The 23057-nt window shown below is 44.3% G+C and overlaps 1 protein-coding gene across 3 annotated transcripts in view; it reads right to left on the bottom strand.

The window, feature by feature from the left end:
- LOC133344705 (nebulin-like) overlaps nucleotides 1-23057 on the bottom strand; it is a 103514-nt gene that overhangs the window by 42500 nt on the left and 37957 nt on the right. For all 3 annotated transcript variants that reach the window (XM_061554774.1, XM_061554775.1, XM_061554776.1), the window contains 43 exons: nucleotides 21402-21509; nucleotides 20968-21279; nucleotides 20679-20882; nucleotides 20458-20562; nucleotides 20217-20324; nucleotides 17730-18041; nucleotides 17424-17627; nucleotides 15802-15906; nucleotides 15555-15662; nucleotides 15146-15457; nucleotides 14861-15064; nucleotides 14653-14757; nucleotides 14410-14517; nucleotides 13976-14287; nucleotides 13688-13891; nucleotides 13011-13115; nucleotides 12792-12899; nucleotides 12364-12675; nucleotides 12071-12274; nucleotides 11856-11960; nucleotides 11593-11700; nucleotides 11181-11492; nucleotides 10891-11094; nucleotides 10674-10778; nucleotides 10009-10116; nucleotides 8291-8602; nucleotides 8000-8203; nucleotides 7786-7890; nucleotides 6791-6898; nucleotides 6028-6339; nucleotides 5733-5936; nucleotides 5521-5625; nucleotides 5294-5401; nucleotides 4872-5183; nucleotides 4581-4784; nucleotides 4369-4473; nucleotides 3715-3822; nucleotides 2302-2613; nucleotides 1668-1871; nucleotides 1463-1567; nucleotides 1123-1230; nucleotides 335-646; nucleotides 42-245 (listed from right to left, as the gene is read on the bottom strand). In XM_061554774.1, coding sequence (XP_061410758.1) covers nucleotides 42-245; nucleotides 335-646; nucleotides 1123-1230; nucleotides 1463-1567; nucleotides 1668-1871; nucleotides 2302-2613; nucleotides 3715-3822; nucleotides 4369-4473; nucleotides 4581-4784; nucleotides 4872-5183; nucleotides 5294-5401; nucleotides 5521-5625; nucleotides 5733-5936; nucleotides 6028-6339; nucleotides 6791-6898; nucleotides 7786-7890; nucleotides 8000-8203; nucleotides 8291-8602; nucleotides 10009-10116; nucleotides 10674-10778; nucleotides 10891-11094; nucleotides 11181-11492; nucleotides 11593-11700; nucleotides 11856-11960; nucleotides 12071-12274; nucleotides 12364-12675; nucleotides 12792-12899; nucleotides 13011-13115; nucleotides 13688-13891; nucleotides 13976-14287; nucleotides 14410-14517; nucleotides 14653-14757; nucleotides 14861-15064; nucleotides 15146-15457; nucleotides 15555-15662; nucleotides 15802-15906; nucleotides 17424-17627; nucleotides 17730-18041; nucleotides 20217-20324; nucleotides 20458-20562; nucleotides 20679-20882; nucleotides 20968-21279; nucleotides 21402-21509 — 7914 coding nt within the window. The remainder of the gene's footprint in view (nucleotides 1-41; nucleotides 246-334; nucleotides 647-1122; nucleotides 1231-1462; nucleotides 1568-1667; nucleotides 1872-2301; nucleotides 2614-3714; nucleotides 3823-4368; nucleotides 4474-4580; nucleotides 4785-4871; nucleotides 5184-5293; nucleotides 5402-5520; nucleotides 5626-5732; nucleotides 5937-6027; nucleotides 6340-6790; nucleotides 6899-7785; nucleotides 7891-7999; nucleotides 8204-8290; nucleotides 8603-10008; nucleotides 10117-10673; nucleotides 10779-10890; nucleotides 11095-11180; nucleotides 11493-11592; nucleotides 11701-11855; nucleotides 11961-12070; nucleotides 12275-12363; nucleotides 12676-12791; nucleotides 12900-13010; nucleotides 13116-13687; nucleotides 13892-13975; nucleotides 14288-14409; nucleotides 14518-14652; nucleotides 14758-14860; nucleotides 15065-15145; nucleotides 15458-15554; nucleotides 15663-15801; nucleotides 15907-17423; nucleotides 17628-17729; nucleotides 18042-20216; nucleotides 20325-20457; nucleotides 20563-20678; nucleotides 20883-20967; nucleotides 21280-21401; nucleotides 21510-23057) is intronic.

The following is a 23057-nucleotide window of genomic DNA, read 5'->3' as shown; positions in this document are numbered from 1 at the left end:
GAATGCAGGTGGATTTGTTTTATTTTGAATAATAAACTCACGCTGTTGATCTGGTCGGCGTTGACCTTGCACTGCAGCATGAAAGGTGCGTCGGTCACGCTGGTGAACCTTATTGTGGCTGGAGGCTGCCGGTATTTTTTGTCACTCAGGATCTCTCCTGCTCTCTGAGCCTTCTTTACTTCCAATGAGTCATTGGCAATCCATCCACAGCCCCGCAGCCACTCCAGATCAGCCTTGTACAGGGCCTATGGTGACACAAATCAGATTGCAGTAGTCCTGGACACTGAAACAGGACAGAATAGATGCAAACTTAGAAAGATAAAGAGGGGCTTACGTCACTCTGCAGCTCGTTGGCCATCTTGGCATGGGCGATGCTGGTCTGGTCCGGCAGACACGTCCAGTCGTGCAGCCTCTGCCTGTAGTTGACGTCACTGAGGATGTCCTGGCACTTCTTGGCCATGACAACATTCATCATATCCATAGGAATGTGGAATTTTGATTTATTATCATCAAAATCCTTCTTGTACTCGAGTTCACTCTGCAATTTGCCAGCTCGGAAGGCGTTGACCATCCTGAGATCATCCTTCAGGCTGGCAATCCCAAGGTGCTGGCCCTTCTCCTTCTCATAGGCCTCCTTGTACTTGATCTAAAATTAACAAACACCACACGTACTCATATTGTAACATGATAAAAGCCATTCGTGCACGTTCTTTAGTATGCTTTGACTGCTGGTTATATATATTCGCATTGCTTCAGTGAGAATAATACCCAAACATATCCAGTGTATCTCAGGTCACCCCCGGTACACTTTACAAGCAATTTTGTCTGAGTATAACTTGATGAGCCACTGCCAATTCAATGGATGCTATGAGCTGTAAGAACAGCCAACTTAACCGAAGGTCTGGGAAAACAATTCTAACAAATACTGACTGTATTTAACGACCATAGTTTTCGATAACAAAAACAATAATCTGACGATACGCCCCCATCATATACTTGTGGTGGCATTGTTTAGGGGGATAAATCAGATATTTGAAACCTACGTATAATAATCGTACACACAGTACACGGGTCTTCAATAGTCGGTTGTGAGCGGTGTGGTAGGCGTGTGAAGGCACTCACTCCGCTGATGAGCAGGTGAGCCGCCTTGGCGGCCTGCACCGGAATGGCATCGGGCTTCATGTGGTTTCCCTCTCGCTTCATCTCCTCCCACTGCCGCGTGTAATTCCTCTGCCAAGCAGCACAGTGAAAGACAGAGCTACAACTCCGCATAGTACAGCTATCGCTATTGTTACTTTAGACCGTCGTCATCATCAATCGGTCGTGATAAATCCACTGCTGGATGAAGGCTTCCCCAAGTCGTCGCCACCTCTCGCGATCTTACGATGCAAAAATACAACAGGTAGCTGCGCATGAACTGATTTCATCATCGCTCCATGTCCAACATCTGAAGCAAACGTACCTGATTGATATTGTAGGAATTGTTCTTGGCGAGTATGAACAGGGGTGCATCTGGCATGAGGTGAATGACTCCCTTGTCTTTGTTCCACTGCTCGGTGTACAGCCTCTGTTGGTAAAGTTATAAATAGAATAAAACTCAGCTTTTAGAAGACCTAAGTTTACAAATAACACATATCAGAACATGCATATGAAAACCAATATCTCACATTGTTCATGAGCGCTGCGCTTATTTTGGCCTGCAGCAAGCCGGGCGAGTTGGTGACGCTCGTGAAGCCAACGCTGCACGGGTGCTGCCGGTATTTCCTCTCGCTCAAGATCTCTGCTGCCCTCTGAGCCTTCTTCAGATCCACAGAGTCATTGGCAATCCACCCACAACCCCGCAGCCACTCCAGGTCAGCCTTGTACAGGGCCTGTGCAGGGGAGAACACAAAAAGTTGCCATCATAACAATAACGGTCGGCTTCCTTTAAATCTGTATGTTTACACCGCACAGGACGCTCGTCGCGCCGTGTCCATCTATGCCAGTGTTTCTCAAACTCCAATCCTTTGAGGCCGACAATGATGCAGATTTTCATTATTACCAATATTTCCCATACAGATCGAGCGTCGACATGTTGCATGTATCTCTTGGCAATCTCAGAATGCCAACCTGTGGAGGTTCATAAGGACTGGAGTTTGAGAAACTGATCGATACTCTGGTCGTACATTGGAACTGTGTGCTGCAATCAAAGTAATAAAATATTTTTTTTTACAGAGAACGCGTTTTTAAACATGAATCGACTGGACTGCTGAATCAATTTTTTTTCTTAAAACAAAAAAACATGCAATTCCAAAACCTTACATCGCTCTGCAGCTCATTGGCCATCTTGGCGTGGGCGACACTGGTCTGGTCCGGCAGACACGTCCAGTCGTGCAGCCTCTGCCTGTAGTTGACGTCACTGAGGATGTCCTGGCACTTCTTTGCCATGACAACATTCATCATGTCCGTAGGAATGTGGAATTTGGATTTATTATCATCAAAATTCTTCTTGTACTCGAGATCGCTCTGCAGTTTGCCAGCTCGGAAGGCGTTGACCATCCTGAGATCATCCTTCAGGCTGGCAATCCCAAGGTGCTGGCCCTTCTCCTTCTCATAGTTCTCCTTGTACTTGTACTGCATTACACGTGGAATCATACGCAATGGCGGGTCAACATTATAACAGCATTGGGAATTATAACTATAGGATTGATAAATTATTTGAGAAAACATCACTTGCATTTGTATTTGACACGTCCCTGTCTGTTTACATATTGGTGCAACAGTCACCCTAAATCAGGGGTGGGGAACCTTTTTTCTACTCGCAACTGCTTTTCCAGGTTTGCTGCTAGATTTATTGAATTTCGAGTCCCGCCTGTGGTTGCCTTGGCAGGGCCAGACCAAATGATTTTGCGGGCCTTATATGGCCGGCGGGCCGGACGTTCCCCACCCCTGCCCTAAATCCATGTGAATGTTTCTACGACTGAATTTTGCTATGAACAGCTTTTTTGTCTGAACCAACCTTCATAAAAATAAATGTATTTAATCTTACATTGATTTATGTTTGTGCAATATTTCTGATTGCTTCTGTAATGCAGTTGTTTTTGCGCTGATTTATGTTTGCCTTGTTTTAGGCTCTAAATTGTGTTCTCCGTCGACCACAAAGTGGGAATGTAAAGCAATAGTGAATACTCTACTCTTTGGTTCTTTCGCTAAAGTCACGTAGGTATAAAATGAAATAAATTAAATCACGACGTTTCGATTGCAACACAAGCAATCATCATCATCATCATTGTGTTGCAATCGAAACATAGTGATTTAATTTATTTTATTTTATACCTACGTAACTTTACCGAAAGAACCAAAGAGTATGGATCCCTGCAGTCACGAAAACTTCAAATCTAGATTGCAATAGTGAATGTTTACTGGTGTGTACAGATGCTGCGATGCTCACAGATTGCGACTCTGTACCAACCACTTGCTGTAGACTGGGATGGCTTGTGCAGCAGCAGCAGCAATCACACAGCAACACCAACAGCAGCAGAATGCACAGCAGCAGAAACAGCAAATGCACAGCAGCAGCACGGATCGCATCACCAGCAACAGCACAATGCACAGCTGCAGCAACTTGTACAACGGCAGCAGCATTCCGGTTCACAGAGCTGCATCTATCGCTCACTAGTTTCCCAATGAGCCAACGCTTTGTAAGGGCCGGTGCTGTGCGAGAGAGATGCGTACGTCGCTGCAGATGTCGCGGGAGGCCATGGCACTTCGTATGGGGATGGCATCAAAGCGCACGTCATGACCCAGGGCTCGGGATTCCTCCCAATCCTTACGGTAGCTTTTCTGTAGAAACAGTCGCACGGCAGGCATCAACACAAGTCATCTTCAAAGGTGGAAAGCATTTCGTCGTAATATTATTGGATAGTTTAAATAATTTTCAGAATATTACAAAACACTTTACCTATGACATTGAAAATATTTTACATTTTACTCTAATGGTTAATCAGTTACTGACACCTACCCAGCATATACTGCTCATGGAAAATTGGTGAACAAGGTTGCTGAGCGTGGGCCCAAAGGCCCAAAGTGTCAAGTAGCCAGTTTCAAACAGCACCATTAAATAACTGTAATGGATAAGATTGTACTTATATCTTGAATTAGGCAAGGTTATGAGCTTTGCAAAATGAACAAATAATACAATTCAAGACGCAACTAGGATCTGTAAGCATCTCAAATAATATTTGTACGTTTGATAACTATTCACGGAGGTGTTTACATTGTCCGAACAAACATACAATTCTAGAAGGACGCCAAAAAAACGAAATGTGAACCAATTTTTTAAAAAAACACTGCAGATGTGCGTCCAACCAAGTCGTCACATCAACTCACATCGCTCAGGTTGTAGGTGTTGACCTTGGCCTGCAACAGTTGTGGAGTGTCGGGCATGACGTGAATGCTGACCTTGTCCTGCTCCCAGGCTTCCTTGTACAAGCGCTGTCAATGCAGATACATTATATTCTCAGACAGCCTTTCACTGACGTACGTATTGAATGCTGTGAACACTTAAGGACTCAGCCCAAACACAGAACTGATGAACTCACGTCGTTAATCTGGTCGGCGTTAAGCTTGCACTGCAGCAAGAATGGCGAGTCATTCACACTGGTGAAGCTTAGGGTGGCTGGATGCTGCCGATATTTTTTGTCACTCAGAATCTCTGCTGCTCTCTGAGCCTTCTTCATATCCAATGAGCCATTGGCAATCCATCCACAACCCCGCAGCCACTCCAGGTCTGCCTTGTACAGGGCCTATGGTGACATAATTCAGAATTCAGAAGTGCTGGACACTGGAACACGGTAGAATAGATGCACAAACAGAAACATAAAGGGACTTACATCGCTCTGCAGCTCGTTGGCCATCTTGGCGTGGGCGATACTGGTCTGGTCCGGCAGACACGTCCAGTCGTGCAGCTTCTGCCTGTAGTTGACGTCACTGAGGATATCCTGGCACTTCTTGGCCATGACAACATTCATCATGTCCGTAGGAATGTGAAACTTCCCTTTACTTTCATCAAAATCTTTCTTATATTCAAGATTGCTCAGCAATTTACCAACTCGTGTCGAGTGAAGCATTTTGATATCATCATCCAAGTACTGGAAGCCAATGTAATGCCCTTTTTCTTTCTCATATGCTTCTTTGTAATTGACCTGAAGAGATAAACGATGAAAATAAGTTAATCATTTTTATTCCATTAAACGGAGAGGATGCTCTACAGAAGCAGGGGCACTCCAATGTCTTGTGGCAGGGAGGTACTCACGTCACTGGCGATGTTCCTGGAGGCCTTTGCAGCTTTAATGGAGATGGCTTCCAACCCCAGGTCATACCCATCCGCTCTCATCTGCTCCAAACCCTGCTTGTAGGATTTCTAGAAAAATATTGATAGAATTAGCCATTGAAGCCTGTAATCTATAGAGTCCTTATATTAAATAACATCATAATGTGTGAACACGTGATATCAGTAACAATCAGTTCAAGTGCACTCACATCGCTCAGGTTGTAGGAGTTGACCTTGGCCTGCAGCAGCTGTGGAGTGTCAGGCATGACGTGAATGCTGATCTTGTCCTGCTCCCAGGCTTTCTTATACAAGCGCTGTTTGAGGAACAAAGTTAAGACTTTAACATTCAACATGCCTCAATATGGAATTATTTCTCACATTGAAAAACAGGAATTACATATCAGTAAAAATGTCTACTCACATCGTTGATCTGGTCGGCATTGAGCTTGCACTGTTGCATGAAAGGCGAGTTGGTGATGCTGGTGAAGCCTACGGTCTCTGGGTGCTGCCGGTATTTCCTCTCGCTCAGGATGTCTCCTGCTCTCTGAGCCTTCACATTGTCCAGGGACCCAACTGAAATCCAGCCACATCCCCGGATCCAATCCAGGTCTGCCTTGTACAGCGTCTAGGGTTACATAAACCAGAATTCTGCAGTAGTATAAACGAAAAAATAATACAAAACACACACAAAGAAACAGAAACATAAAGGAACTTACATCGCTCTGCAGCTCAGTGGCCATCTTGGCATGGGCCACGCTGGTCTGGTCCGGCAGACACGTCCAGTCGTGCAGCCTCTGCCTGTAGGTGGTGTCACTGAGCATGTCCTGGCACTTCTTGGCCACGACGAGGTTCAGCATGTCCGTAGGAATGTGCAAGTTGGATTTACTTTCCACTAAATCTTTCTTGTATTCAAGGTCACTCTGCAGTTTGCCAACTCGCAAGGCATTGACCATCCTGAGGTCATCATCCAGGCTGCGAATCCCACAGAGCTGGCCCTTGTCATGCTCATAAGCCTGCTTGTATATGTACTGTATAAAAAGCAGAGGAATATAATTACAATAAATACAAATAATTCAAATAGCGGTTACATAGTCCAGCGGTAGCATGTTCCCTGCTTCTTTGAGGCTCGTGGTGCAATCCATTAGGCGGCCCTGGTTCATTCTGCAGGTGTACTAAGCATAAAATACCATGCACTGACTGCTTCACTCAAAGTGGACACTAAAGGTCCTCTGACAATATGCAAAGAAGAATACGCTACTGTGTGCTGGCATCAAAATCTAAATTTGCCAAATAACAAAAAAATACTCAATTGAAAAACACAAAAAAAACTTTGCCGCAAACTGCAAAAACTCAGCAGGAACCTTCTGAGTCTTGAGACTCAGTGAGTTTTTTTCTGGGTAAACACGCTTAATAATAATACAATGACCCATCAAGCAATAAAGAGAACAAATATGTAGTGACATGGAATGAGGTGCTCACATCACTGGCGATAATTCTGGAAGCCTTTGCAGCTTTCACAGAGATAGCCTCTGACCCCAAGTCATAGCCGTCTGCTCTCATTTGTTCCAGGCCCTTCCTGTAGGATTTCTGTGCAAGAGAAACACACATTGTAATGAAGAGAAATACGAGACTTGGCAATCGCAATATAGTGTGATATAGAGAAAAACAGGTAAAGCCAATCATGTCAGCATGTTAATTTTCCTAGCTGCGTGAGTAGATTCGTGTCTATGTGTCTTTGTGTCTGTGTGTGTCTCTGAGGAGAAACCTGCAGAGCCCCAACGTGGTTTCGGCCAGGGCGACCCTGCAGGGATGCCATATTCTATGTCGGTCTGCTACAGCAGATATGTAGGGAATTCCAACATGACGTACATCTCTGATTTATTGACCTGGTCAAGGCCTATCAACAGGCCTGGGCTCTGGGCAGTTCTTCATGCTTGCGGCGTCCCAGGCTCTCTGCTCACAATCATTAAGGGCCTTCATGATGGTGGGCAGGCCCGGGTAAAGCTCTGTGGCCAGGAGTCAGAGCCATTCACTGTTCAACTTGGAATACAATGAGATTCTGATGGGTGCCCGGGTGTGGTCAAGGAATGGCTCCGTATTGCTTAACCATGTTATGAATGCTGATGATCTGGTGATTGATACTGAGAGGTGGGGTCTTACAATCAGCCCCACCAAAACTAGACAACTATCTGGGTATTTTGTGCCATAAAAAACTCCACCCCTTAACTCCCTATTGGTGATAGAGCAGTTGTGAAGAGAGTGGACATTTTCCATACCTGGACAGTGTGCTAATGGCCAGCTCCGGTTTGACAGCAGAGGTCTCACTCTGAATCAGTCGGGCGGCATATGAGAATTTGAGGTTCTCTTCCTCTCCTATAATTCCGAAGGTACCGTGGCACACCCAGGACTTTTCCGCAGCACACAGGTTGCAATGCACTTATCTAAGTCCCTATCTCTCACACCCAGGTACTCACATCACTCAGGTTGTAGGTGTTGACTTTGGCCTGCAGCATCTGTGGCGTGTCAGGCATGACGTGAATTCTGATCTTGTCCTGCTCCCATGTTTCCCTGTACAAACGCTGTCAGTGCCCACATACGTTAGTGGGTCAAATGGTCATTTAATCGCATGAGTATTGCATACCGGAATCACATAGAGACTCAGCCCAAACACAGCACTCATGAACTCACATCGTTGATCTGGTCGGCATTGAGCTTGCACTGCAGCAAGAAAGGCGAGTCATTCACACTGGTGAAGCTTAGGGTGGCTGGATGCTGCCGGTATTTTTTGTCACTCAGAATCTCTGCTGCTCTCTGAGACTTCTTCATATCCAGAGATTCATTGGCAATCCAGCCACATCCCCGCAGCCACTCCAGGTCTGCCTTGTACAGGGCCTATGGTGACACGAACCAAAATTCTGAAATGCTGGACACTGAAAAACGATATAATAGATACACAAACAGAAACATAAAGGGACTTACATCACTCTGCAGCTCGTTGGCCATCTTGGCATGGGCAATGCTGGTCTGGTCCGGCAGACACGTCCAGTCGTGCAGCCTCTGCCTGTAGTTGACATCACTGAGGATGTCCTGGCACTTTTTGGCCATGACGAGGTTCAGCATGTCCAAAGGAATGTGGTTACTGTTTTTAATGTTTTCAAAATCCTTTCTGTATTCACGTTCACTTTGCATTTTAGCAACGCGTATGGAGTGTACCAACTTGGGGTCGTCTTCCAGGCTTCGGAACCCAAAATGGTGTCCTTTGTCCTTGCGGTAAGCCTCCTTGTAGATATACTGCAAAATAATTATACACGTTGAATATACGAATCACAATTTTTTACAAAATACATTTTCATGCATATAAACGTTTAATGTGCCAAAAATTATTGTTTCAACTCACTGGTAAGTTGAAAAAATAATTCACACAAGAAAATGTAGAAAATTGGAATTGTGTCAAGCATCTTCAATGCAGAAACTATGGAGTCAAAATAACTGGCGTCACCTGACCCGACTTCTTAATTCAATGTCATGATATCACAGGAACAATGAGTCAAAACCAAACTAAACTATTTCAATCTTAACTTTGGAGCTTTCGTGACTGCAGGAATTATTCTCTCTCTCTGCCTGTTTATTTAGTGTAATTTTTTCTGTCTACACTCGTTTTTTGTCGTTCTTAGGTTCTGCTCTGTCTGTGTGTCTCCGTTCTTCTTGTTTTTATGTTTTGTCTTTCTTTGAAATTTTCACACTTAAATTCTAACTTAGCAATCTTTGAAATATGTAATCGACCAGGCTATGTGTTAATTGTGTGTTGACCGACTCTCTGTGTCGTTTTACATAACATTTTGATACTTTGCTAGGTTATTTAATTTTAGTGTGTTTCTTTCTCCCCCTAAGCCTGCTCACTCCATTTTGTTGTACTCATTGACATGTAAATTTTGTCTCTAACCCCTCCCTCTCGCTGCCTCCGCCCCCCTCTGTCTATTTAAGGCCACCCCACAGAGACGATCACCCCTCTCTGTACCTGTGTTGCCCGCTGTGTGTATCTTGGTGATATTTGTCTGCTTATATGTCTGTCTATAATTTTTTCTGGTTAGATTTTATGTCGCTATTTCATTATACCTGATGATGATTGCTTGTGTTGCAATCGAAACGTCGTATGCTATTATTTAATTTATTATTTGTTCTTTATACGTGACTTTACCGAAAGAACCAAAGAAGAATAAACTATTTCATCAAGTAAAGCCCATTGAGCTCTTTCAGTGGTGACCTGGCCACACATGATAGCTCATCGAAGTGGCTTGCAGCGTCGTCACGTGCGAATTTATATCTGCAGCCAAATAATCTAGACGCACGTTGCTAAATGTGTAGGGAAGAACCGGATGACTTGGAACAAAATCCACGAGACTATGGGGAGAGAGAACATGCGCACTACAAATATACAACTGGTATTGTCAGGGTTTGGGATCGAACTGGAAAACTCCTGTAAACTAGGTGAGAGAATAATTATAATTTTCCTTTCATTTAAATTGGGTCACTGATGAACATTCTACTTCAACGTAACAGATTCAGCAGCAAATCAAGGAGTGATCAGCCAGCGACGGCCCACGATATGCATGGAGATGCTCAAGAAGAGTTGTACATTTTTCAGTCAACACAACAGTAAGCATTCAGTTGTCTCTAATGAGTGGAAGGTTGCTCACGTCGCTAGCGATGTCCCTGGAGGCCTTTGCTGCTTTAATGGAGATGGCGTCCGACTTGAGGTCGTATCCATCCGCTCTCATTTTATCCAGGCCTTTCCTGTAGCATTTCTGTGTGGTGATAACAAAATACATCACAAACAAACAGTATATTACACGCACACGTCTTCTAACATGCCAATCGACACAAACAAACAGCAAACGAAAATTCAGAGTTTAAAATGTTGTTGATGCCAGTTGAATGTACGATATATGGAATATACCATGCAACCGAGAAGCAGGTAATGCATTTCATTGCCTAATATGAATACTGTACTGATTCACATGGACAGGGTGTGGGTTACACCAGACATTGTGTTCAGGCACAGTGCAAGTGACGGCTGTAATTCTGGCAGGAAGAATTTGATCCAAATAGACTTTCATTTTCAAGAAGGAATAACTCTTGTGCTTTAAAACACATGTGTCTGCCAGTGGGACCACAAACTAAAAACCTACCGTATGAAACTACAGAGCCCTGGCGCTGCGAGCTTTACACGAATAGCCTCATCTACAGAGAAGACACTATCCATGATGTTGGGTTTTAAATAAGAGAGTAACACATCTCAAGTGTTATTTTATACATTATGTGACGCGTTAAAGTAACTTCTCAATCACACCCTGGTACTCACATCGCTCAGGTTGTAGGTGTTGACCTTGGCCTGCAGCAGTTGTGGAGTGTCGGGCATGACGTGAATGCTGACCTTGTCCTGCTCCCAGGCCTTCTTGTACAAGCGCTGTGAGTACGGGTACATTATGGAGTCAGGTTACATTTTTCACACACAGAGAGACTATTGCATACTGGGAACACTTAGAGACTCAGCCTGAGAACAGCACCAATGCACTCACGTCGTTGATCTGGTCGGCGTTGAGCTTGCACTGTTGCATGAAAGGTGAGTTGGTGATGCTGGTGAAGCCTACGGTCTCTGGGTGCTGCCGGTATTTCCTCTCGCTCAGGATGTCTCCTGCTCTCTGAGCCTTCACATTGTCCAGGGACCCAACCGGAATCCAGCCACATCCCCGGAGCCAATCCAGGTCTGCCTTGTACAGAGTCTGAGAAACAAAATAGCATCAGAAATTACTTGGTGTTCTCCACTGCTTGAATAACAAACAGAAAACATATCTAATTGAGATCTTACATCGCTCTGCAGCTCGTTGGCCATCTTGGCGTGGGCGACGCTGGTCTGGTCCGGCAGACACGTCCAGTCGTGCAGCCTCTGCCTGTAGTTGGTGTCACTGACCATGTCTTGGCACTTCTTGGCCATGACGAGGTTCAGCATGTCCAAAGGCATGTGGTAGTTTGTCTTACTCTTTTCAAAATGCTTCTTGTATTCACGATCGCTCTGCATTTTAGCAACGCGCATAGAGTGGACTAGCTTGGGATCGTCTTCCAGGCTTTGGAATCCAAAGTGATGTCCCTTTTCCTTACGGTAAGCCTCCGTGTATAGGTACTATAGAGAAATTAACACAGATGAATACATCAATTCATAAATTCATAGAGACATGTCAGCAAAAGGTATGAACATGCAATAACATGAGATAGGTACTCACATCACTGGCGATGTTCCTGGAGGCTTTTGCAGCTTTAACGGAGATTGCCTCCAACCCCAGGTCATACCCATCTGCTCTCATCTGCACCAGATCCTGCTTGTAGGATTTCTGTACAACAAGAACACTTTTTTTATAATACGAGGTACTTTACTGCATCAATTTGTCGAATATCCCAAGCTTCCAACCCATTCTCCATATCAACCACTACCAGCTAATCGTGTAAACTTAATCCAGGTCCTTATCTCCTACACCTAGGTACTCACATCGCTCAGGTTGTAGGTGTTGACCTTGGCCTGCAGCAGCTGTGGAGTGTCGGGCATGACGTGAATGCTGACCTTGTCCTGCTCCCAGGCTTCCTTGTACAAGCGCTGTGGGTGTAGATACACAACGGAGTTAAATTATCATTCTCCTATCGCATGAGTAATGCATGCAAGGAATATTTAGAAACCCAGTCCAAGCAGAGTATTGATGCACTCACGTCGTTGATCTGGTCGGCGTTGAGCTTGCACTGTTGCATGAAAGGTGAGTTGGTGATGCTGGTGAAGCCTACGGTCTCTGGGTGCTGCCGGTATTTCCTCTCGCTCAGGATGTCTCCTGCTCTCTGAGCCTTCACATTGTCCAGGGACCCAACCGGAGTCCAGCCACACCCCCGGATCCAATCCAAATCTGCCTTGTACAGCGTCTAGGGTGACATAAACCAGAATGCCGTGTTGCTAGACACTGAGGAAAACAGAATAGATGAGTAAACAAAAACAAAAAACAAGATCTTACATCGCTCTGCAGCTCGTTGGCCATCTTGGCGTGGGTGACGCTGGTCTGGTCCGGCAGACACGTCCAGTCGTGTAGCCTCTGCCTGTAGTTGGTGTCACTGACCATGTCCTGGCACTTCTTGGCCATGACGAGGTTCATCATGTCCAAAGGCATATGGTAGTTTGTCTTACTCTTTTCAAAATCCTTCTTGTACGCACGATCGCTTTGCATTTTGGCAACGCGTATGGAGTGGACCAGCTTGGGATCGTCTTCCAGGCTTTGGAAGCCCACGTGGTGTCCCTTTGCCTTCTCGAAGGCCTCCTTGTACTTGACCTGAAAAAAATACATAAATATTTAATCAAATGCATATGAAGATGTGCTGTAGTTGGTTGCACTGCAAGGATAGATCGTATCCCCACCCTAAAATGACACAAGAGAATGGGGCTCACATCACTGGCGATGTTCATGGATGCTTTTGCAGCTTTGATAGAGATGGCCTCCAATCCCAGGTCATATCCATCGGCTCTCATCTGCTGCAAACCCTGCTTGTAGTATTTCTGTAAAATATATATGAACACCATTAGCTGGAAACGTGTTAAATGTATTCCACACATGAAACACGAAAGCCAAAGTATAATATCAAGACCTTTAATTTCATACCAACTCACATCGCTCAGGTTGTAGGTGTTGACCTTGGCCTGCAGCAGCCCTGGAGTGTCGGGCATGACGTGAATGCTGATCTTGTCCTGCTCCCAGGCTTTCTTGTACAAGCGCTGTCAATGCACATACAGTTGATCATCGATTATCCGACGTGCATTCATCCAGCTTCCAACATTATCCGGCTTCCAACATTATCCGGCGGTCCCGGGCCTATCCAGTTAAACCGGAAAAACCGCTCCAAAGGCTGTAACCAGTCCGGCGATCGTCAAACACATGGTTATTGAAACAAGAGCATAGTACGTATATCACCGCATGCAGTCTTTGAGATTAGAGTGTTAAGTACGATACAGTAAATACACTCGCTTTTTTACAGTAGGATATTTTTGTTTGTTTATTTGTATGATTACTTATGCCAACTTCATATAGTAAACACATTTAAAACACACAAAAACAAACACAGCACCTAAAACGTAATGTTAGGCAAGAATGTGCAAAAATCAGCTATTTGAAATAATAATTCGTGATTATACAGCATTTTATAAAATACGGCGCTCCTTCCCCTACCGAAGCCGCCGAATAATTATCGATGATCTACTGCACTTTAGAGTCACATTATCCTTTACTCGCATGAGTATTGCATGTAGAAGCATTTAATAAAAGATATCAAGTAAAGCACAGCACTCACGTCGTTGATCTGGTCGGCGTTGAGCTTGCACTGCTGCATGAAAGGCGAGTTGGTGATGCTGGTGAAGCCTACGTTCTCTGGGTGCTGCCGGTATTTCCTCTCGCTCAGGATGTCTCCTGCTCTCTGAGCCTTCACATTGTCCAGGGACCCAACTGGAATCCACCCACATCCTCGAAGCCAATCCAGGTCTGCCTTGTACAGAGTCTGAGAAACAAAATAACATCAGAAATTACTTGGTGTTATCCACTGCTTGAATAACAAAGAGAAAATATCTAATCGAAATCTTACATCGCTCTGCAGCTCGTTGGCCATCTTGGCGTGGGCGACGCTGGTCTGGTCCGGCAGACACGTCCAGTCGTGCAGCCTCTGCCTGTAGTTGGTGTCACTGACCATGTCCTGGCACTTCTTGGCCATGACGAGGTTCAGCATGTCCAAAGGCATGTGGTAGTTTGTCTTACTCTTTTCAAAATCCCTCTTGTATTCACGGTCACTCTGCATTTTGGCAACGCGTATGGAGTGGACCAGCTTGGGATCGTCTTCCAGGCTTCGGAAGCCCACGTGGTGTCCCTTCTGCTTGCGGTAAGCCTCCTTGTATATGTACTGGAGAGAAAAAAAATACTTTTAAATAACCAATAATGTGCGGGAACACAAACTCACAATGTAAACATAACATGTAAAGTTAGCAGCGACAGGGGTGGGCTCCATGCGAGGGAAGTGCTTACGTCACTGGCGATACTCCTGGATGCTTTTGCAGCTTTGATTGAGATGGCATCCAACCTTAAGTCATATCCATCGGATCTCATCTGCTCCAGACCCTGCTTGTAGTATTTCTGTACAATGGGTATTCATAGTTTAGCAAAAATATAACTTAATTAATTTATTAAAACGTTACTTTGAAAGGTTACTGCAATTTCTAGTACCTCTACAATTTTATACAGCTTTTTCTCTCCCACTCTGCTACTCACATCGCTCAGGTTGTAGGAGTTGACCTTGGCCTGCAGCAACCCTGGAGTGTCGGGCATGACGTGAATGCTGACCTTGTCATGCTCCCAGGCTTCCTTGTACAAGCGCTGTCAATGCACATACGTTTGTCAGATTACCTTTCGCTCAGGTGAGTATTTCACGTGGAAACATTTTGCAAAATCAGCCCAGAAACAGCACGAAAGCACTCACGTCGTTGATCTGGTCAGCGTTGAGCTTGCACTGCTGCATGAAAGGCGAGTTGGTGATGCTGGTGAAGCCTACGGTCTCTGGGTGCTGCCGGTATTTCCTCTCGCTCAGGATGTCTCCTGCTCTCTGAGCCTTCACATTGTCCAGGGACCCAACCGGAATCCAGCCACATCCCCGGATCCAATCCAGGTCTGCCTTGTACAGAGTCTGAGAGACAGAAGCATGTCAGATACATAAATTCCTTTCCACTGTTCGAATAATAATGAAACAATGTAAATAAGGCCTTACATCGCTCTGCAGCTCGTTGGCCATCTTGGCGTGGGCGACGCTGGTCTGGTCCGCCAGACACGTCCAGTCGTGTAGCCTCTGCCTGTAGTTGGTGTCACTGACCATGTCCTGGCACTTCTTGGCCATGACGAGGTTCAGCATGTCCAAAGGCATGTGGTAGTTTGTCTTACTCTTTTCAAAATCCCTCTTGTATTCACGGTCGCTCTGCATTTTGGCAACGCGTATGGAGTGGACCAGCTTGGGATCGTCTTCCAGGCTTCGGAAGCCCACGTGGTGTCCCTTCTGCTTGCGGTAAGCCTCCTTGTATATGTACTGCAAAGATATGAAACATTACATTACAAGCTATTGGTCAAGCGGAAAGTAAAGGGGGTGATCAGCCAGTGACTCTTCATGACAGGGAGCTGCTCACATCACTGGCGATATTCCTGGAGGCTTTTGCAGTTTTAATGGAGATGGCGTCCAACTTGAGGTCATATCCATCTGCTCTCATCTGCTCCAGACCTTGCTTGTAGGATTTCTAGAAAAAAATATCAAAATTACCCATAGAAATCTGATGCATTATACTGTATATACCGTATATATGTGTGTGCTAATAATAAATAAATCGCTCCCTTGTAAGTGAACATATGATTAACATCCATCTGCCATGAACTTACATCGCTCAGGTTGTAGGTGTTGACCCTGGCCTGCAACAGCTGTGGCGTGTCAGGCATGACGTGAATGCTGACCTTGTCCTGCTCCCAGGCTTCCTTGTACAAGCGCTGTTTGTGTGAACATGTTGAGACATTTGATTACATTCCTTCTTAACTAATGCAAGTAAATTTCGATTTAAAGCTTTTGTGACTGCAGGGATTCATCTTCTTGGTTCTTTCGGTAAAGTCACGTAGAAGGGAAGTAATAAAATAATAAAAATAAAACATAATAAAATAAAATAATTCTCACGACGTTTCGGCTACAACGCAAGCAGCCGTCTTCAGGTAAAGAATGAGACACTGCCAAGCTAGGAGCTTATATATAATCTGGGTTGGAGGTTGAAGAAGAGCGCCTTAACAAAAAGAATGTGCATATCAAGAGGAATTTAGCATATTCATGGTAATGCGTAGGAGGTGGGCGGGGGGGTTTCAAAGTCATATTATGCCCATGCATTATGCAGGATCAGCAGCACCAAGGGAGGGTGCAGGGAATAGTATTACTTGCTGTTAGTAACTCAGCTTATTGTAGAGTATAGTAATTATACTGATGATGCTATGCAGTTTATACTTTAGTTTTTTATGTAGTTTATACTTTAGTTTTCTACGTGGTTGTTGAGTAACTGCAGCTACATATCATTAACATTCCTTTCCTTTGTTAATGCTACTCCCTGCACCCTCCCTTGGTGCTGCTGATCCTGCATAATGCATGGGCATAATATGACTTTGAAACCCCCCCCCGCCCACCTCCTACGCATTTTCCATGAATATGCTAAATTCCTCTTGATATGCACATTCTTTTTGTTAAGGCGCTCTTCTTCAACCTCCAACCCAGCTTATATATAAGCTCCTAGCTTGGCAGTGTCTCATTCTTCACCTGAAGACGGCTGCTTGCGTTGTAGCCGAAACGTCGTGAGAATTATCTTATTTTATTATGTTTTATTTTTATTATTTTATTACTTCCCTTCTACGTGACTTTACCGAAAGAACCAAGAAGATAATGCAAGTAAAGGCATACTCCAGTTTACGTCCAAGATGCGTTCCTGAAAACTAGAACGTAAAGTGAAAGTACCTAAATCGAAGCAAAGAGATGGGATGGTGGATCGTAACGTGGTACAGAACATTAACAAAGGATGCTCAGTAACCCATTGCACATCTATACTGTCCAACCATCAATGTGAGAAGCAAATGCTTATTATTGAAGATATATTACTTTGTGTATTATACTATATATATTATTAGTAGTAGGTTATCATGTCAAAATAGTTTTCATTTGTATACAAATAGTTGCCATAAGCATGGTATGTGGGGGGAAAAATACGAATAGAGTACACATAAAAGAGACTATAACCAGTCAAGGACGCTAACATTTGGGCGCTAATTTGAGCCTTAATGGTAATGTTCCTAAATCTCGAGTAGGTTTTGGTGAGGTACACAGTACATCATATAGGATTGGGTATCAATAAGTTGAGGATGTTGCAGAGAAATTAAGTTAAGCAGGGGGGGGGTGGTGTAAATTGGGGTGTTACAGTCATGCATTCTGGCAAAAATGTGCAGAAGCAGGCCAAGAAGAGCACCAATGCACTCACGTCGTTGATCTGGTCGGCGTTGAGCTTGCACTGCTGCATGAAAGGTGAGTTGGTGATGCTGGTGAAGCCTACGGTCTCTGGGTGCTGCCGGTATTTCCTCTCGCTCAGGATGTCTCCTGCTCTCTGAGCCTTCACATTGTCCAGGGACCCAACCGGAATCCAGCCACATCCCCGGATCCAATCCAGGTCTGCCTTGTACAGAGTCTGAGAAACAAAAACACATAATAAATTATGTTGTGTTATCCACTGCTTGAATAACAATGAGAATGAAATGCAAACAATAAATATGCAATTACAAAACCTTACATCGCTCTGAAGCTCGTTGGCCATCTTGGCGTGGGTGACGCTGGTCTGGTCCGGCAGACACGTCCAGTCGTGCAGCCTCTGCCTGTAGTTGGTGTCACTGACCATGTCCTGGCACTTCTTGGCCATGACGAGGTTCAGCATGTCCAAAGGCATGTGGTAGTTTGTCTTACTCTTTTCAAAATCCTTCTTGTACGCACGATCGCTTTGCATTTTGGCAACGCGCATGGAGTGGACCAGCTTGGGATCGTCTTCCAGGCTTTGGAAGCCCACGTGGTGTCCCTTAGCCTTCTCAAAAGCCTCCTTGTACTTGACCTGAAAAAATAAAGAATGTTGATCAAAAAAATTATTAAAACACTAAATTAATTCTTGTAAACTTAGGGTTGCTTAGATGATAGAATACCAAACCTTACAAACATTTGATCAAGAATATTAAAAGCGCAGCCTTTAGTATCTCCTATGACCGTAAAGTAAGCAGCAATTGGTGAAAATCTAATTGAAGATATAGTTTTTCATGAAAAAAATTCATCCATGATTTTGAAACAAATTAGAAGTGGCAAACTGGCATCACACAATGCCTCCCCTGTTCCTTTTTCTTCCCCCCCCCCCCCCCCCCCAGCTTGACATCCCATAAGCCGTCACACAAACTTGAATTACCCAACATCTTCTCCAAAATGAAGATGTCTACTTCCATCATGGATCTGGGTCTCAGAAAACTCATCGCACACTGCCTACCCACTCTATCACCATATCACTTGGGTGGTCAATGGATTCATTCTACCGGTACAAGCTACTGCCACTCTTATACTCACAAATCTAATGTTGACCCTGACTTACTTTAAAAAAATTCTACCCTATCTCAAAATTGTCTTTTCTGGGGAAGGTTCTGGAAAAGAATACTTTTACATTTCTACCTAATCACCTTGCCATCCATGGTCTCTATGACCTATTGCAGTTTGGTTTTTAACAAGGCCACTTTTACAGAGACAATGTTTAGGTGTGGTCAATGGCTTCCTAGTCTCTTATGATCATGGGTCTCTTATGCTTCTGGTCCCCATTGATCTCACAGCTGCATTCTAGACCACAGGCTGCAGTGCCTTCAGAGATACGTAAGTATATTACTCTCTGGGTTATCTTCTTACCATAAAATTATTTTGTTTATGATTCATTTCAGGGTAAATCTTTCTCTCTAAAACTGTTAAATCAATGGGGTACCACATGACTCCTTATTTGGCCCACTGCCTTTCCCATTTACCTCCTTCAATTTGGTGCAATCATATCAAGTTTAAAGGTGGCACATGAGATCTGTGCTGATAACACCCAGCAGTACGTCTCTATGGACTTCTCTCATTCATCTGCAATGTCCAATTTTTTAGCTTGTTTTAATGCAATCTCAAACTGGATTGGTTCAAAATTTCTTCTTTTAAATACTACCAAAACTGAGATCCTTCAGATTGGTGAAACAAAAAGTGTCAAAATAGAATCTCAAAGTCGAGTGTGGATCTCCTGTACCCTGATATGTTCACCCGCCACATCTCCCGAGTCTGCAAGGACTCTTACTGCCACCTGCGTCACACTGAGTCGACACGGCAATGTTTACCTGCACTGTCTGCTAAGGCCTATATCCACGCTTTTATTACTTCTCGCCTAGACCAATGAAACTCGCTCTTGTATGGTATTTCAAATTCCCTCCTTTCAAGATAACACATGATTCAGAATTTCGATACAAGGCTCCTCACCCAAAAGTGAAAATGTGATTATAGCACTCCTGCACTGCAATCTTTGCACTGGCTTCCTGTCAAGTCTCAAATTCAATTTAATATTGCAGTGGCTCTTATTGGCATTTGTCTTGCCCCTGGCTACTTCTCCCCTCTTATCTCACTCGATTCTCTGGCACGTTATCTCCATTCCAGCGATAAAGCCCACAGACAACCTTCATTCCTTGAAGGTCCCCCTTCTCGGATTCTCCTATCTAGGCTCTGGAATTCAATTCCATTTAAACTCCATGCATTTGAGACTCTGCCGTTGTTCAAGTCAAACCTCCAACATCATTTGTTTTCATGTGCATATGGATAAAATGTTTAAATCTTATTTTTTTCTGTTTTTTTTACCTATTCATACCCTTTGAATGCTTTACGTTTCATGTGAAGCGTCTGGAGATGTGGTTAAATTGAGACGCGATGTAAATGTAATTGTATATGGGGGAGTCCTATGGCCCCTGCCCTTGTCTGGTTTCATTCTGTAGTTGTGTAGGAGTGGAGGAGACACAACCTTCCATGGAAGAATCTGCATGGCCTGGTTGTCACCTGGAAAATATACCTGTCAATAACGACTCTTTGGCTCTGCCAGCCCATACAAAAGTTCAGTTGTTGTATTACTATAGCAGTTAGAATCTTGAAAAATCATGTATGGCTCAAGAAGGGTTGTAACTTCTTAAGTTAACACAATAGTAAGCATTCAATTTCCGCTAATGAGTGGAAGGTTGCTTACATCGCTGGCGATGTTCCTTGAGGCTTTTGCAGCTTTAATAGAAATGGCGTCCAACCTCAGGTCATATCCATCCGCTTTCATCTGCTCCAGACCCTGCTTGTAGTATTTCTGTACATATAATCATTACGGAATGAAATTAGACGTAGAAAACACAACATATTGTGATATAGACAGATGCATTTAATTGGAATAAATTTTAATACGAACAATAAAATTGAGTCTCTCACACCTAGGTACTCACATCGCTCAGGTTGTAGGTGTTGACCTTGGCCTGCAGCAGCTGTGGCGTGTCGGGCATGACGTGAATGCTGACCTTGTCCTGCTCCCAGGCTTCCTTGTACAAGCGCTGTCGGTGCAGATACACAACGGAGTTAAATTATCCTTCTCATCCTCCTATCGCATGAGTAATGCATGCAAGGAATATTTAGAAACTCAGTCCAAGCACAGTACTGATGCACTCACGTCGTTGATCTGGTCGGCGTTGAGCTTGCACTGTTGCATGAAAGGTGAGTTGGTGATGCTGGTGAAGCCTACGGTCTCTGGGTGCTGCCGGTATTTCCTCTCGCTCAGGATGTCTCCTGCTCTCTGAGCCTTCACATTGTCCAGGGACCCAACCGGAATCCAGCCACACCCCCGGATCCAATCCAGGTCTGCCTTGTACAGAGTCTGAGACACAAAAGCATGTCAGAGAAATAAATTCCTTTCCACTGTTCAAATAATAATAATAACACATTTTTAAATAAGGCCTTACATCGCTCTGTAGCTCGTTGGCCATCTTGGCGTGGGCGACGCTGGTCTGGTCCGCCAGACACGTCCAGTCGTGCAGCCTCTGCCTGTAGTTGGTGTCACTGACCATGTCCTGGCACTTCTTGGCCATGACGAGGTTCAGCATGTCCAAAGGCATGTGGTAGTTTGTCTTACTCTTTTCAAAATCCTTCTTGTATTCACGGTCACTCTGCATTTTGGCAACGCGTATGGAGTGGACCAGCTTGGGATCGTCTTCCAGGCTTCGGAAGCCCACGTGGTGTCCCTTCTGCTTGCGGTAAGCCTCCTTGTATATGTACTGGAGAGAAAAAAAATACTTGTAAATAACCAATAATGTGCGGGAACACAAACTCACAATGTAAACATAACATGTAAAGTTAGCAGCGACAGGGGTGGGCTCCATGCGAGGGAGGTGCTTACGTCACTGGCGATACTCCTGGATGCTTTTGCAGCTTTGATTGAGATGGCATCCAACCTTAAGTCATATCCATCGGATCTCATCTGTTCCAGACTGTGCTTGTAGTATTTCTAGAAAATAAATATTCACGCAATTAATTTCTGAAATTGGATATAGAGTCCCTGAATAAATAATCAATATCCTCTTAAGTGTAATGCGGGAATTGCGTAATAGCAGCGTGGACAGGGCTGGGCCGCGATTGGCTTCGATCAGATGGGCAGCAATGCGTTGGGCTCTGCGTCTTCCAATGGACATGCGCAGGCAGGCACAAGACCGACAGTGGGCTCCAAGCCACGCAGGGCAATGAGAGGAATGTAGCATGATTGCGGAGCTCTGATATTTTAATTTAAATCTAAATATAATCCTTAATTGTAATGCAACATAATTCACATATATAGTATTTATAATACATATTATTAAAGTTAATACAGTGGTTATTTCTAGCTTGTGTTACACATAGACATGACATTAACTTACTAATCTCCCTAATCTCTCTGCCAAATCTCTCCCATCAACATATCAACATAGTGCTAATCTCCCATTAACACTGCTGTTATGCGCATACACGGGGCGATACTCTTACACGGCAACGGAAGCTCATTTCATGCTAATCTCTCTCCCTAATCTCCCCCATTAACACAACTGACGAGCTTGCGTGCGGGGATGGAATTCCTTTCCAGCTCAGACCCTGGCTGCTTGCCCTTCGCCAACATATATAACCTCTTGTTGTAACGGCTCTTTCGCTGTTTCTTCCTGGTTCAGCAGTTCCACTGCTGGATTATTTTTTCCGCCTGAGGACGACCGCTTGTGTTGCGATTGAAACGTCGTGATATATTATTTTTTATTTCATTTTATTTTTCTACCTACGTGACTTTACCGAAAGAACCAAAGAGTATGGTTGTTTATAATACAGGCATATTTCTCGTTGCGCTGACTCTTATAATGCAGTTTCCTTATTACGTACGGTCTTTGTCCTGGAGGAAAATTCCTCCGTTCAAAATTCCTGCATGGTTCAAAATTCCTGAGCAAGAACACGCAGTGCGCGTCGCTCCCTCGTTTCTCAGAGCCACGTGTTCAACCAGTGAGAGTCGCTGACGCTCCGTGGCGCTGGGCCAATCAGTGCCCCAGCCTCGGCCCGCCAGTCTTGAAGGCTTCCCACGGAACGTGTATTTACGGCAGATGGTGGTTAATCTTACGCAAGCTCCAAACGAATGCACTGGTTGGCAGATAACTTTTTGTAATTTTTTCATGTCATCATTAAAAGTTAATATTTTTATTTATAAAATGCTTGAATATATTTATCATGTGTACAGTATCAGTATTAAGGCGATCACCGATACCGCTGATAGGTAAAAAATAGCGCTGTCGGTAATGCATCTCCATTGTAACTGTGTTATGACATCGTATCGCGTTGTTTCGTATCGCGCTCCGCTTTCCAAGAATGCATCCTGAACGCTATGAGGCATGCCTGTAATAGCGAATGATATTTGATATGTAAACTGTTAAATTCACAACGCGAAGTATGATCCTTTGTGAGAGAGCAAGGGCACAGGGTGCTGTATCTGTGGGCTGAATGAGTTGTGATCGTGTGTAATTTCGTTGCTGGCCCTGTCGGTGCA

The sequence above is a fragment of the Lethenteron reissneri genome, chromosome 20 (genome assembly GCF_015708825.2).
Source record: "Lethenteron reissneri isolate LAM-NWPU_2019-01 chromosome 20, ASM1570882v1, whole genome shotgun sequence".
Taxonomy (NCBI): Eukaryota; Metazoa; Chordata; class Hyperoartia; order Petromyzontiformes; family Petromyzontidae; genus Lethenteron; species Lethenteron reissneri.
This window is presented reverse-complemented; position numbering and strand designations above follow the sequence as displayed.